This window comes from Quercus suber, unplaced genomic scaffold (assembly GCF_002906115.3).
Source record: "Quercus suber isolate HL8 unplaced genomic scaffold, Cork oak 2.0 scaffold_21, whole genome shotgun sequence".
NCBI lineage: Eukaryota > Viridiplantae > Streptophyta > Magnoliopsida > Fagales > Fagaceae > Quercus > Quercus suber.
Genome location: NW_027069486.1, coordinates 1,919,903 through 1,933,620, shown reverse-complemented (window position 1 = coordinate 1,933,620; position 13,718 = coordinate 1,919,903). Strand labels below are relative to the sequence as shown.

The 13,718-nt window shown below is 34.3% G+C and overlaps 2 protein-coding genes across 4 annotated transcripts; one reads left to right on the top strand and one right to left on the bottom strand.

Annotated features, from left to right (window-relative positions):
- Positions 1-2,734: 2,734 nt before the first annotated feature.
- Positions 2,735-6,735, top strand: LOC111991697 (peptidyl-prolyl cis-trans isomerase FKBP20-2, chloroplastic). 3 transcript variants are annotated; one of them, XM_065764044.1, is made up of 7 exons: positions 2,736-2,975; positions 4,275-4,367; positions 4,480-4,688; positions 5,031-5,140; positions 5,418-5,526; positions 5,653-5,729; positions 6,306-6,735. In XM_065764044.1, exons 1-7 carry the CDS (start codon positions 2,890-2,892, stop codon positions 6,423-6,425), a joined length of 804 nt encoding a protein of 267 aa, XP_065620116.1. In that variant the 5' UTR covers positions 2,736-2,889; the 3' UTR covers positions 6,426-6,735. The 3 variants fall into 3 exon arrangements, with proteins under 3 accessions (XP_065620126.1, XP_065620116.1, XP_023879258.2); XM_024023490.2 differs by having other exon boundaries at positions 2,742-2,975; positions 4,271-4,367; XM_065764054.1 differs by lacking the exon at positions 4,275-4,367 and having other exon boundaries at positions 2,735-2,975.
- Positions 6,736-8,603: 1,868 nt separating this feature from the next.
- LOC111991694 (cationic amino acid transporter 9, chloroplastic) lies at positions 8,604-13,025 on the bottom strand. The gene is made up of 8 exons (XM_024023488.2): positions 12,618-13,025; positions 11,120-11,526; positions 10,854-11,030; positions 10,491-10,715; positions 10,225-10,401; positions 9,675-9,902; positions 9,051-9,140; positions 8,604-8,937 (listed from the first exon to the last, which is right to left on the bottom strand). The coding sequence occupies exons 1-8, from the start codon at positions 12,928-12,930 to the stop codon at positions 8,788-8,790; spliced, it is 1,767 nt and encodes a 588-aa protein (XP_023879256.1). The 5' UTR covers positions 12,931-13,025; the 3' UTR covers positions 8,604-8,787.
- Positions 13,026-13,718: the final 693 nt, after the last annotated feature.

The window sequence follows — 13,718 nt, the reverse complement described above, 5'->3', positions numbered from 1 at the left end:
TGTATATGTACAAGGGTCAATTATGCAGTTGTTCCATAAAAAGATTTCAATTTGCTCTCTCTGTCTCTCTGTCTCTAAGTTGGTGAGTAGCAGATACACCACCACTATTACCAATCAACAATCAAGTTGTCAAGCTCCTGCTAGTCCCTACCGCGATTCTTACTTTCAAGACAAGCATTGAGATTGCTTTGTCTTTTAGATCTGTTATTCAAATGTCCAATTTTTTGACCAAAGGAGACCTTACTCAAAATTTCACTAGGATCATTGCTAATGGGAAAATGTTGAAGCTATTATTAATTTTACTATAAAAGGCTTACTAAACTTGATAATGAATGTAATTAGTGTCACATCAACAACATGACAAATAATTCTCTAGGTTACTTTTAAAGTTGACATCAATTTATAAAGTTTATATAGTAAAATTTATAGTAGGCACAACTTCTCCTTTGTTGAGAAGATATTGTAGTAACAAATAACCTTATGTGAGTCACAGTTGAAACTTGAAATTGATCACACGGCAAGAATCATGGAAATAAAGAGGACGATAATTTTATTGATTCAAAAGATATAAATCAAGATGAAACCTCATAAAAAGTTGATACATTTATTATCTTTCTATGTAGAAATACTCATAATATTTATAGATTTAAATCTTTTATACAAATTTATAAAAAATGAAGATATATAATTTTCCATTTCTACTTGAATATATCTCTACTTTTATTGAACAAAATAAATAACCTTTATTTTCTAGTAAAAATAACTATTAAATTTATGATCAATTATTTTGCATATAAGAGATGTTGATGGTAAAATGCAATAAAATTTCCTCATTATATAAATAAAGTATATGGCTTCATCAATTTTGATTGGCAATTGCCTTATCATAGTTTTCTACACACACATGTGCACGCCCGCACACATTTTAGTTTTAACTTTGTGCTGTCTTATCAGTAGAAGCGTTATTAAAGGAAATTGTTTTTGAAAGATAAGACTTTTCATAAGGATTTTTTCAAATCTCATCTTTTGACATTGACATTAGTGTCTACTTTGGTCACTGGACCATGGATTTGAACAGTTAACTTCATGGATGTTAAGTTTGTATCAAATCAAAACTTTTGTCAATGTTTTTAGTTAAAGTTTAATGAATTTAATTATGTGACATGCATATATATATATATATATATATATGTATGTGTGTATGTATGCGTGAGTGTGTGTAATTAACTCCCTTAAGATTTCAATTCACTTTTGATAATTGTACTCTTTATCATCAAATCAAAATACTAATCAATTTTTGGTGTAAATGAGAATAGAATTCAGATTTCTTATTCAACCATTAAAATTTTTACTAGTTGAACTAATTGAAACCCATAAAAAAGTGATATTTATAATATATATAATAAAAACTCATTTTACATTCAAAGTAGCAATCTCGTGCTCTCTAGATTAAAATATGTTAAGAGTTCCTAACATAACACCATAAAGTTTTAAAATTTATTTATTTATTTATTTTTATTGTCAATGAATGCTTTGCTTCTTGCTTTGTTTCCCACGCTTCATGGCCCCAATTTCTTTATTCTTAAGATAAGTTTAAAGGGTAAAGCATGGTGGGGTAGAGCATTTTTTCTGCAATCTTTTTTGGCTTGATCAAAAGGTCTTAATGTCCTCCAAATACCTAAGCGTGAGTCCCGGATAACTAGTGCTAGACAGTAGATAGCCATGAAGACTTCAATCACTAAAATAATTTTTTATTTTTTTATTTTTATAATTGATATTTAAATAAACATTGAGTAGTTTAATTTTAGTATTAATTTAATCTTAGTCATATTATGGACGATTTCTACTCACTCTTGTTTAAATGGACCCCTACTTTTGGTCGATTACTCATAGCCAAAGTGTATGTGTTCATAGAATTGTTGAAAATAGTGAGTGATTTACCACATCCACATGTTGTGAAATTGAGTTTTTCCATAGTGTTGTTAAAAATTTGAACTAATTATCTAACTATGAATAGCTATGATCAAACACTTTATATGGAGTTATTCAACAAACTCTAGAAAATCTTCAATTTTTAGGCTATGTTTGGTTCAACAAAAAATGATTTTTAGAAAATATTTTCCACAATTACTGGTTTTTTAAGCGATGGAAAATGATAGTCAATCGGAAATTGTTTTTCAGTTAACTGTAAAATAGAGGCACTTATGACGAAAATTGGTTTATACTCTCATTTATCGTAAACCATTTTCCATCTCACCCAAAACTTATCAACTGAACCTTCACTCTCCTTCCCACTATTTGCCACCCAACCACCACCCCCACTAACATCTCTAGTCTCCATTGGCCAACCACGACTGTCGATGGCTAGTGGCCGTTGCCACCATCGATCCTCAATCACGATTTTTAATCTAAAATTTTTCTTTTTTATTATTACTATTATATATGTGCTTGGGAGATGAGAAAATGTGAGAAAGTAGCAAAAAAACATTTTTCATAATATTTTTAGGTACACGACCAAATATTGGAAATATTTTCTAGAGTATTTTTAAGAACATAACAAAATACTAGAAAATAATTTATTTTCCAAAAATATTTTTACTTGAAACATATTTTACAGGCGGTAAATATTTTGCATCCAACCATATAGGAAAAACCGAAAAAGGAAGTAAAATGAAGAGAGAGAGAGAGAGAATTCATTCTCCCTCTCGTGATCCTAGAAATATTTTATACAATAAAGGGGCATAAATGATAATACAAGAAACCACAGGGTGTAGTATGATATTTTCCCATGTCCAGCAAACTGAGGATAACATGACACAGTAAACAGGAAACGGCTAACCGTGTTGGGTCTCTCTTCTTCCTTCTTTTTTCGGGTAAACACAGTAACATATGCTGCAAAACTCAAATTCCCAAGGAAACCATGTTGCTAACTTACTCATCAGCTCCCTCTTTCATCTCCAACCCACCTTTTCCTTGTAAGTCTCTCTCTCTCTCTCTCTCTCTCTCTCTCTCTCACACACACACACACACGCATACCCAATGGAAACACACTCATTTACTGTCTAATTTAATATCAGAATTTGGGGTGTGGAAATTCTCAGCATTTTGTGGGTATTGCAGATTTTAGTGTGTTTTGAAAAATTGCCTCCACTATATTGTATGCTGCTTAAAAAAAAATGATGTCTTTTTACTAAGAGCAATTTTTTCTTATTTTTGCAAATGAAGGAAAATGGTGTTTTAGGGTCTTTTCCTTCTTGTTAGAATGAGCACTTAAACAAAAAGCATCTGTTCACTGTGCTTAAGATACTTATTAAAGAATATATATATGCATCACTGTCATTTGCATTCAAATGATGCATGGTCATATAGCAACAATACTTTCTAAGGTTAAATTTCTAGCAGAACATGCAGTGTTTAAGTCTTTAACAGTGACTGACTGCCTCACCATTTGAATTCATGAGTTGTAGAATATTTATTGTAAGGACATATTAACTGGACATTAAGTGATGGAGACTGCAAAGTTTTTGTCTTCTCCAATTCAATTTCTCAAATATTTTCTTGACACAAAAAGAATGATGAGAACTTGAATAATGAGCATTTTTCATCAGTTATCTTGCTTAGATCTTCCAACTGAAATTGGGATAGGGTGAGAAAATTATCAGTCTTAAAATGAAAGAAAATTCTATAACTTTTAATGGCTGAACTCTTACAAAAATTCTTAATTTGGTAACTATTGTTCTTTTATGAAAAGTTTTTACTTATAAAGCAATAGTATTGCTGCAAATAGTCTATTATGATTGTTGTTGTTTCAATAACAAGATTTTTGTTGTTTCAATAACAAGCAATTTTGTTTAAATTCAAATAAATCTTTTTTGTTAATGGTTGATTTGAACAAAAAAGGCCCAGCAAGGTACTGGCCTCCCAGCTTATATAGTTCTCTTAGTGACCACAGTAATTCTCTCTGATATTTCTCAACAAGGATCATCACATATTTTACCTATTTTATTCTTGAATTATATGACAACCAGAGGTCACGATATACCTGTTCTCTCTTTGCAGAATCAATACACACTATAACCTTTGATAAGAAATTATTGGATTCTTACAACTTTTTGGGGTTACTGTGGTTGTGAGATTCTAAAATTTCCTTTTTTTTTTCTCAGTAATAAAAAGGAGCATGAGTATAATCATAATTTCCATCTTCCAAAATGAAGGGAAATAATTCTAATTTCTTCTTTTATCTGTATATCTTATCTACACTCTATGGCAGGCAGAATTGTTTCAGTATGTACTATGCTAGGAACTTACTATACTCAGAAAAAGCAAATAATGTGTAGCTGCCCAATTCTCAACTTGAAAGATGAAAGGTTCAATTTTGATGAATTGGTTGATGGATTTTATGCAGTTATTAATTGTTGAGGTTTTTTTTTTTTGTTTAAAAATAAAAAATTGTTGCTTATGAAAAAAATTTATTTTCAGAGAGAGTGGTTACATATCACATGTTGATGAGAAAATAAGGCGGAGGCTTTTATTTGGTTTGGTCACGACAGCCTTGTTTCCAACTCTATCTTCTTCTGGAAAGACAAAGAGTAAGAATCCATATGATGAAAAACGCTTGCTAGAACAAAATAAGCGGGTACAGAAAGAAAACAACGCACCTGAAGACTTTCCAAGTTTTGTCAGAGAAGGTTTGTGCCATGCTGTTGTTGCAAAGGCATTACTCTTCTTTCTTTCTTTCTTTTTTTGGATAATTCAATAGTTGGAGGTGTGGGAATTTGAATCCTAGATGTCTACGATGCAAAGGCATTAATTTGAATATAAGCTTTGGTGTAACCAGTAATTCATCTAGTAAAAAAAACTATCTTTTCAGGCTAAATATTGTGTCCTCTGACTCTGATCTTGCGATCATGATCATATTAAAAGTGCAATTACACTTGTTTCTCTCTCTCTGCTTGCTATGTAATATCTTTGTGATTTATTACCTCAACAATTCTCTTTAATCAAGATTCATGTTTGAATAAATTTTTCAGGTTTTCAAGTTAATGTAGTAACACCAGAAAACTACGTAAAATGTGACTCTGGGCTTATATATCGGGACTTTGAAGTTGGTAAAGGTGATTGCCCAAAGGATGGTCAGCAGGTTTTACTTTCATTGTCTTTGATAGCTATGGTTTAGTTTCCTGAACTTTAGATTTTGATATTTTTGTAGAAGAAACATTCCAAAATTTGGCATATGATGTTAAGTACTAGAATTAATGTACATACATTAAACTGTAGAACTGAAAAGAATAAGTAATGTGCTGATATAAGGGAAGAAGAAAATTTCCCTGCAATCTATGAGTTTGAGGATTCATATATGGTTTGAAAATTTTTCTCTTCAAATCCTAACCTGAAACCTGATGTGAGGTACTTTGCAGGTGACTTTTCACTATGTTGGCTATAATGAGTCAGGCCGTCGTATTGACAGCACATACCTACAGGGTTCCCCCGCCAAAATCCGCTTGGGCAATAATGCATTGGTTCCAGGTGTGGAAAGAAATAATTCTGGACAACATGATAGTCTTGTCTGATTTCTTTGTATATGTTGAGGTATCTCCTTTACCCCCAAGGTTAAAAAATGTGGAAGTAGCTAAGCTACAGAAGTTTATGCAGGATTTGAGGAAGGTATTCGAGACATGAGACCTGGGGGAAAAAGAAGAATAATCATTCCACCTGAGCTTGGACCACCGGTCAGTTTCTCAAGTCTCTGATTCCTGTTCTCTTTTGTGTAAATTGGCCTTGTTCTGGTGGAATTAGCAGTTGCCTCAACAATTCCAACTTGCTGCTCTTGTGTTTATCTTATGAGTTATATGTATACAAACAAATGAAGAATCAAATCCTTTGATTCAATTTTTAAGAAACTCTGGACAATTATGGAGGTTTGTTTGGACAAAATGTGATTGTTGGTGTTAAGGGTCCAACTTGGGTCATGACAGGCAGTTGGGGCATAACATAATCATATTGCCTAACCAATAATTGATTTCTTAAGTTTTCTTCATGCACAGGCTTGTACCTAAAATTTTGAAGGAATGTTCCTCCAAGATTTTTGCCACCCACTCCACTTTAGGTTCCTCTGTAGATAAAATTAATGCATATCACTCTTTTTTAGTTGGAGTTGAAGTGCCATATCACTTGTGTTGGTAATTAATTTTTAAGGAATGAATGCCAAACTAGTGAGTTTATGAAAATTATGATACCATATGCAATTTTGTCCAACTATATTATAACAAAGTAATTTGGTTGATAAGAATATCTTGTTTTCTCAGGTTGGACCTTCCACCTTTTTCAGCGCAAAACAGTTTGAAGTTTTTGATGTTGAACTGCTTAGCATTCAGACCTGTCAAAGGAGGACCATAGCTTTCTACTCTGATTTTGTGTGCAATTAAGTGATGAAGCTATATTGTGCCCATTTGAGTCCCGCATATCTCACCCCTTTTTCTTTCTTTCTTTTTTTTTTTTTTTTTTTTTTTTTTTTTTTTTTTTTTTTTTTTTTTTTTTTTGTAATTGATAAGTTTTTGAATTAAGAAATGTCATCTGCAACGCGTGCAGGTAGATCTTTAAGTTCTCATTTGGTATATAAATGGCAACGAAATCAGAAACTTCTTTTTGTAAGCTGAAATATTATGTAGAAAATTGAATGAAGGTAAGTTGCTCTAATATAGAAAATTGAATGAAGATGAGCTCCATTTATTTTTATACATTGGATGCTACAAAATATTAAAAGGTATGCCACTTCTTCTTTAACATCTGAATAATGACCAGTCAAAGAAAATAGTGTCAAGCTTGGGAAATGTGGCTGCTACACCAGTGGAACAACAGTGGCTCAATGGCACTGTGTTGATGATAGCTGCCAACTACAACAAATTTTTTCTCCTTGTCAAGTGGTGGGCAACGAAGCCCATCTAATGGCGGTGTTTGGTTAGCAGTCGACTATGGAATAACTTACTAATGCTTTTCAAAGAAAAAAAAAAGCTTCAAAAGAGGCACCCAACATAGGGCGAAAATAGCCAAATAGCACATTTTCGCAAATTATGTTGCAATCTATCACTGTTTCAGAAATATGTTGGGATGTACTCTTTCTTGGATACTCGAATTTAGCGAAATCGAGTTTTCCATAGTACTCGATTTGGGGTTTTAAGGAGAAATTTAAAGTGGCTGTTTGCACAACATTCATTGATAATCTGAAATCTCAAAGAGTCAAAAGGATCAAATGTGAATAGATGAAGAACTTGGGCCGCGTGAAGATCATTGGGAAATGCCCAATCCCTTTATTGGATATGATAACTCTCACTATTATAATTATGATCTAGATGATGTTGATGAAGAATGGTTCCAAGGAAGAGATGGATGGGACTAGACATCTTTCACACTTTAAAAAAGTAAAAAAATAAAAAATAAAAAATAAAATAAGGTCCCATATCTACCCCTTTGTCAGAAGCATATCTAAGGCAGTCTATCCATGTGAACTGGCCCTTACTCGGTTTAACACCTGTTGATCAGCTCCAGCATTTGGTCACCAGGGCCTCTTTAGGCATCAGAATCTTATCCTGACGTGAGCATTATTATCCATGGCAAAACACTACTTGACAGAGGACACTTCTCTAACTCGTTCCAAGGAAGAGATGGATGGAACTAGACATCTTTCACACTTAAAAAAAGAAAAGAAAAAAAAAAGGGTCCTAGAAACGTCTTCAGACGTAACCCCTTATCCTCAACAGTCCCATATCTACCCCTTTGTCTTCCATAAACTCGAGTATTATAAAAAATTTTCAAAATTTTTCAGAGTATATTTTTTTAAAAAACTCGAGTTTTTGGAACTCGGATTTTAAAAAAATGATAAATTTCTTCATATTCCTAAAACAGTGGTAAATTGCTAATTTTTTTGCTAAATAGTGGTGGTAGGCCATTTTTGCCCCCAACATAAGCTGTGAAACCTTTGAACCAAAAAGCTGGCACCTAACATAGGTGGTAAAACCTTTGAACCAAAAAGCCTACTCGTTCATGCCCATATCTAAACACAGGCACTGAGCAATTCTAGGAAAATTGGCTAAATTGTTGCTCATAAGACAGAAAAGTAACCATTACAGAGGAAATACAGAAGACACTAACATGTTGCTCATGTTGCTATACCCCCCATAAAAGAAGAGACATGAGAATTGCGGAGGCATTCAACAGCCACTTACACTAGGGAATATATAAAAATTCATTTGGAAAATTGATCTTAGGAAAGTCACACTACTCGATGATACCTATTCATGTCCTTGTTTACCAGTGATTGACTTCATTGCTAGAACATGCTGTTTCTTGAATCCTAAATATCAATAAAGAAGAGAACCATTCCTACTGCTCAAAAAATCAGACATAACCAAAGTAAAGCTTAACTGAGTAATCACTTTGCATGGAATATGGAAAGGCGTGCCCCTTGATCTGACACAATTTTTGCAGCTTATAGCCAGATAATTAACATGATGTTCTCACGATAGCAATCCATGGACCATTTTTTCTTTTTCGTTTTTTATTTTTTTTTATTTTTTTATTTTTTAAAGAATTAATCCATAGACATGTTTCCACTATGAATGATCGCTATATAGATGAACATTGTGGTTTCCAATAGATTGTTCTAACAAATGTCTATTATGATACATTTGGCTACAACCTACTCAAATACACACTTAATACAAGACAACCAATGCTACAACAGATGACAACTCATACAAGATGCACAGAAATTTCCTAAAGAAATAATTATCAAGCCTCTTCTACAGGTTCTAAAGGGGCCCTTTGATAGACAAATGTCTCTTCTGTCCTCGGATCAGCGTGATACTGCCCATAAAATGCATAAACACCAATTGTAATAATGCTAAGGATGACGAATCTCACCCATCCTTCATAGTGTAACTGCCCAAAGAAAAGAAAACAGATATAAATTTGATATAAAAGGTCCAGCTTCCATTTCCTTCACTGATATCTTCCCTAGCACAGTTTTTAAAAGATGTCATTTTTGAGCATACCTGAGCAAATAAAAACATGTTCAAGAAGATGCAAAGAGTAGGCAAAGTAGGAACCCAAGGACAAGAAAACCCTGGCGGATCTGCATAAGCCTGAGAAGAAGAACAAATAGAAAGGGTTTAGACAGAGAGAACTATATTCAATGCAACTTATACATGAGTCGTTTACACGTAATCAAATTAACAACAACAAGTAAAGCTGGAAGACAAAGCCTACCATCCTATAAGCAGTGAGTAGTGACAGCATCAATCACTGGAAAACTATGAGATCTCTCTCTCTCTCTCTCTCTCTCTCTCTCTCTCTCATGATGGTGAAGCAACTACTTCTGCATCTACATGACCATAAATGCCCTAGACCTTGCCTCTAATATGTACTTATAAGTTATAACACCAAAAAAGATTATGAGGTTGATAATGATACTTTTCAAAATTACAGATATACAATTTTGTAAATTATAGAGTTTTCATGTTGTTGCCATTTTTATTTTTATTGTGTTCACCTTGTCATGCTTCTTGAGTCTCTAATTCCATTTTCTCTCCATTTTGGAAGCATTTTAATATTATAGTGCAGGCCCCATACAATTAATAAAATGGAATATTCAATTTAAATAAAAGATCAATACTCACTTGGTGGAAAATGAGAGCAAGAGAAGCAATACTTGCTACAATTACAGCTACAATCAGAAAGATAAACGAAGCACTGACACGGTAGAATAGTCCAGCACCAAAACCACAACAGGCAACTGTGATGAGGCAGATGACACCTTCCAGCCAAGATGAAGACAACACCTGACTTGCTGTCTTATCATTCCAGCGAAGAGTTATAACGCATGCTGAGACAACAGAATAGCCTGTCTGAAATGAGCCAATGTATACTGTGAGATGCATATAGAGCAATTTTTCTAATAGCAGAAACTACGCAAGCATATTAGCCCCCATTATAGTGAGATCTAGTTTCATAAAAATATTGCAATCACCCACTACAGCATGTCACTCATTGTACTTTGAACAGTTCCATCTTATGCATGAACTGAGGATAATGCAACGATTTAAATAGTACTTGCATGAACTGCATGTTAGTTTGGGAAAATAAAAACTAGCCTCAAACCAAAATAGATAAAATCTAATCAATAAACAACCTTAACATGCTGCAAACTAGAATTGTAAACTGACTTACCAATGTGCCAACCGAAAGAATGTGTGAGAGCACATGCACATTAAATAGCCCTGCCAAAACACTAGCAACAATGCCAACCCAGACCTGAGAATGAATAGGAGTGTGGCGCTTTGGGTGTACTTTAGCGAATAATGCAGGTAGTAAGCCATCCCTTCCAAGCCCAAGATATAACCGAGACTGATCACGAGAAACATCCCATCATTTACATTGCCACACACTACAGGATTAAGGCACATCAAATATGTCATAAGTCTGAAGTGTCTCACCTGAACATAAAGACCGACTAGAAGGGTTGTTGTAAGTCCAGCAACGGCACCTATGCTGATCAGAACTGAAACATATTTCAAGCCCTTGGATGTAAAAGCTTCTGCCAAAGGAGCATCTTCCCCAAGGAACTTGTAAGGAACCATTCCAGTTATCACTAAACAAACACCAATATATAATGCAATACATATGAGAAGGCTTCCCATGATGCCTATTGGCAAATCCCGCTGAAGGATCAAAGTAAAGAGGAAAAGAAAAATGTTAGACAATTTATAAATTTTTTAACTGACATATCAAAAATTAGAAATTCAAATTTCTAGAGTACTAATTCCAGAAGGCATCAAATCAATATCAATGTGCTAGACCTGTGGTCTCTTTGATTCTTCAGCTGAATTAGCAACTGCATCAAATCCAACATATGCAAAGAATACTACAGTAGCTCCAGTCAGAATTGATTTAACACCATTTGGAGCAAAAGGAGACCAATTTGAAACATCCACCTCAAAAGCACCGACAAAGACAACAATAATAACAATGATGATCTGCAGCAAAGTTGGGATAGAATAAATATTCTTGTTTGAGTTTATAAACATTCGCTTGCTTTTAAGGAATGGTAGAATGGGAAGCGCACCTTTAGCACAGTCATGAATGAGTTCAAAGCAGAGGATTCTCCAACACCCCGGCAAAGAATTATAGTAAGAAGCACTAGCAGAATTGGAGCTAATATGTTGATAGATAGAGCTCCTCCTAGAAACTCTTCACCATTTCCAATCCAGTTTGGCATACCTTTGAAAATAGGAAAAAGTTCTAGAATTGTAACTACATAGCTTGCTAAGCTTCGAGCTATGCTAGCTGCCCCAATATGATAGTCAAGCATTAGTTGTGCAAATACAAGAAAAGCAGTAAGTTCATTGAAGGCTGTGTAGGTATACATGTATGCTCCCCCAACAAGAGCAGGAAAACGAGAAGCTAACTCGGCATAACAGAGCGCATTTAACACACACACTGCTCCAGCTAGTGCAAAACTAATTGTAACTCCTGCATTTTTAATAACAAATAAAGAGTAAGGTCACAACCAAGACCAAACACATGAGATACACACCAAAAAGTACAAGTGCCAGCAAACATATTAAAACAATATTTTAGATTCTCTTAAAGCATATAAATGATGTTCTAAGGTACAAAAGATAATTACAGTACTCTTTATTTAGATGCAGCATTTCATCACTACATGTTGTTCACAGATTCATTTTAATTGTCTTAACAAAATGTACGTGACGACAAGGCTTGTGGTTATCTTCAATCCTAAAATCAACTTGAACTAATGGAGTAGAATCCCAATAAACAAACCATGGTAATGTTCATAATCAATTCAATCAAGACAATTTCCCAAAAATAAAAGGCAATTGAATATTAGAGTAATACGCAAGAATTTCCTTCAGAAGTTACAAAGTTCGAATTTTTTTTTTTTTTAAAGAGTCTGCAATCGGAAGGTATGACCTCACGGTCGAACCCTTCGGCGAGGATATGCTTTTTGAAATATTCTTACCATGTTATTTTCTATGCTTCTTCCATAAATTTTTTTTCATTGCAAAGTCACACTACTCACCCAGAAAAAGATGTCCCATCTCATGCATCGGATATATGCATCATCCCTCTCTTGGCGTGTAGACCTCACTTGACTATAGGCCTACACGCTAAGAGACTGACAAACTGACGATATATATAACCAATACATGAGATAATTATTGCAACTTCACACTCTACCCCATTTCTTACATATAGTGCCTCTTCCCTAATACCAAGTAATTTGACCATAGTGTCCTTAAAATCCTATTCGTCCCATGTCAAATAAAGTGTTCAAAATTTCTTCAAGTTTAAATATATATTTGAAGTGTATTTGAATGAGGCTATCTTCATTGACTTCTATGATGATTAACAAATAAGCTACCTAAGCTAAAAAAGTGAAAGCTTTAAAAAGTTATTTGCAAGCTAATGACGAAAAATAAGCTGGAATTTTAAGCTAAAAACAGAGACCCGTAAAACGCAATCCAAATGCTAAGAACCCCCAAAAAAAAAAAAAAAAAATCATCCAACAAAATGGGAAGCAATAGAAAAAAAAGACGAACCAGGGCCAACGTCGTGAGCGACGGTTCCGGTGACGACGAAGATGCCGGCGCCGATGGAAGCTCCGACGCCGATGAGAACGAGGTCGAGCAAGCCGAGTCGCCGGACGAGACCGTCGCCGACAACACGAACGGAGTTCTCCGACGGAGAAACCTGCGGCTTTGTTCTGAGCGCCGAGGAGCAGAAATTAGACCACCACGTGGACGAAGAGTTAGAAGACGACGTCGTATTATAAGGAGCAGCAGTAGTAGAAGAAGAAGAAGAAGAATAAGAAGAAATCCTAGAATTTCTGTTGCTCCCTTTGCCTCGTCCCATGGCTGAAGAAACAGAGAGAGAGAGAGAGAGATAGAGAAGACTTTTTGTTGTTTGTTTCTGAACTATGGTTGAATCGTTTTAGGACACAGATTTGTGTAGTGGGTATTTATATGTTTTTTGAGTTCGGAACTGTGTTTTTGGTAATTACTTACATAATTTAATATAAGAGATAAAAAGGAAAGTACGGTTTTTTTTTTTTTTGGTGGACCTACCAGCTGGGAGTATCATGGCACACGTATGTGGACTTGTTCTCGAACATAATTCACACTTTTGGATTTTTAACTTGTATTGTCTGGATTTTTTTTTTTCTATTCTATTGGACGTGGGAATATATACACGAGCTAATTTGTAGTATGAGTTTTTTGTTTTTATTTTGTATGGGTAACTAGTGACATTAAGGGTCCGTTTGGATTGAACTTATTTTTGCTGAAACTGAAAACTGAAAACTGAAAATACTGTAGCAAAATAATTTTTAAATGTGTAAATAGTACCGTGTGACCCATTTTTAATATTTTTTAGTACGTGAACAGTGCCAAACAGTACACAAACAGTATTTTTTGTCTCCTGAACAGTAAAATCATGTGATTTTACTGTTACTTTCCCAAAAAAAAAAAAAAAAAAGGAAAATTGCAAAACGCGAAACGTGGACTCAGCTTTCAGCTGAGTCCAAACGGCCTCTAAGAGCATTCGCAATGGGTCAAAGATATGTCAAATGTAACCAAAATTTAACAATCAGGTTCAATTTGTCTCAATAGTTGGAAGGCTAAACATGAAAAAATGTAAATTTT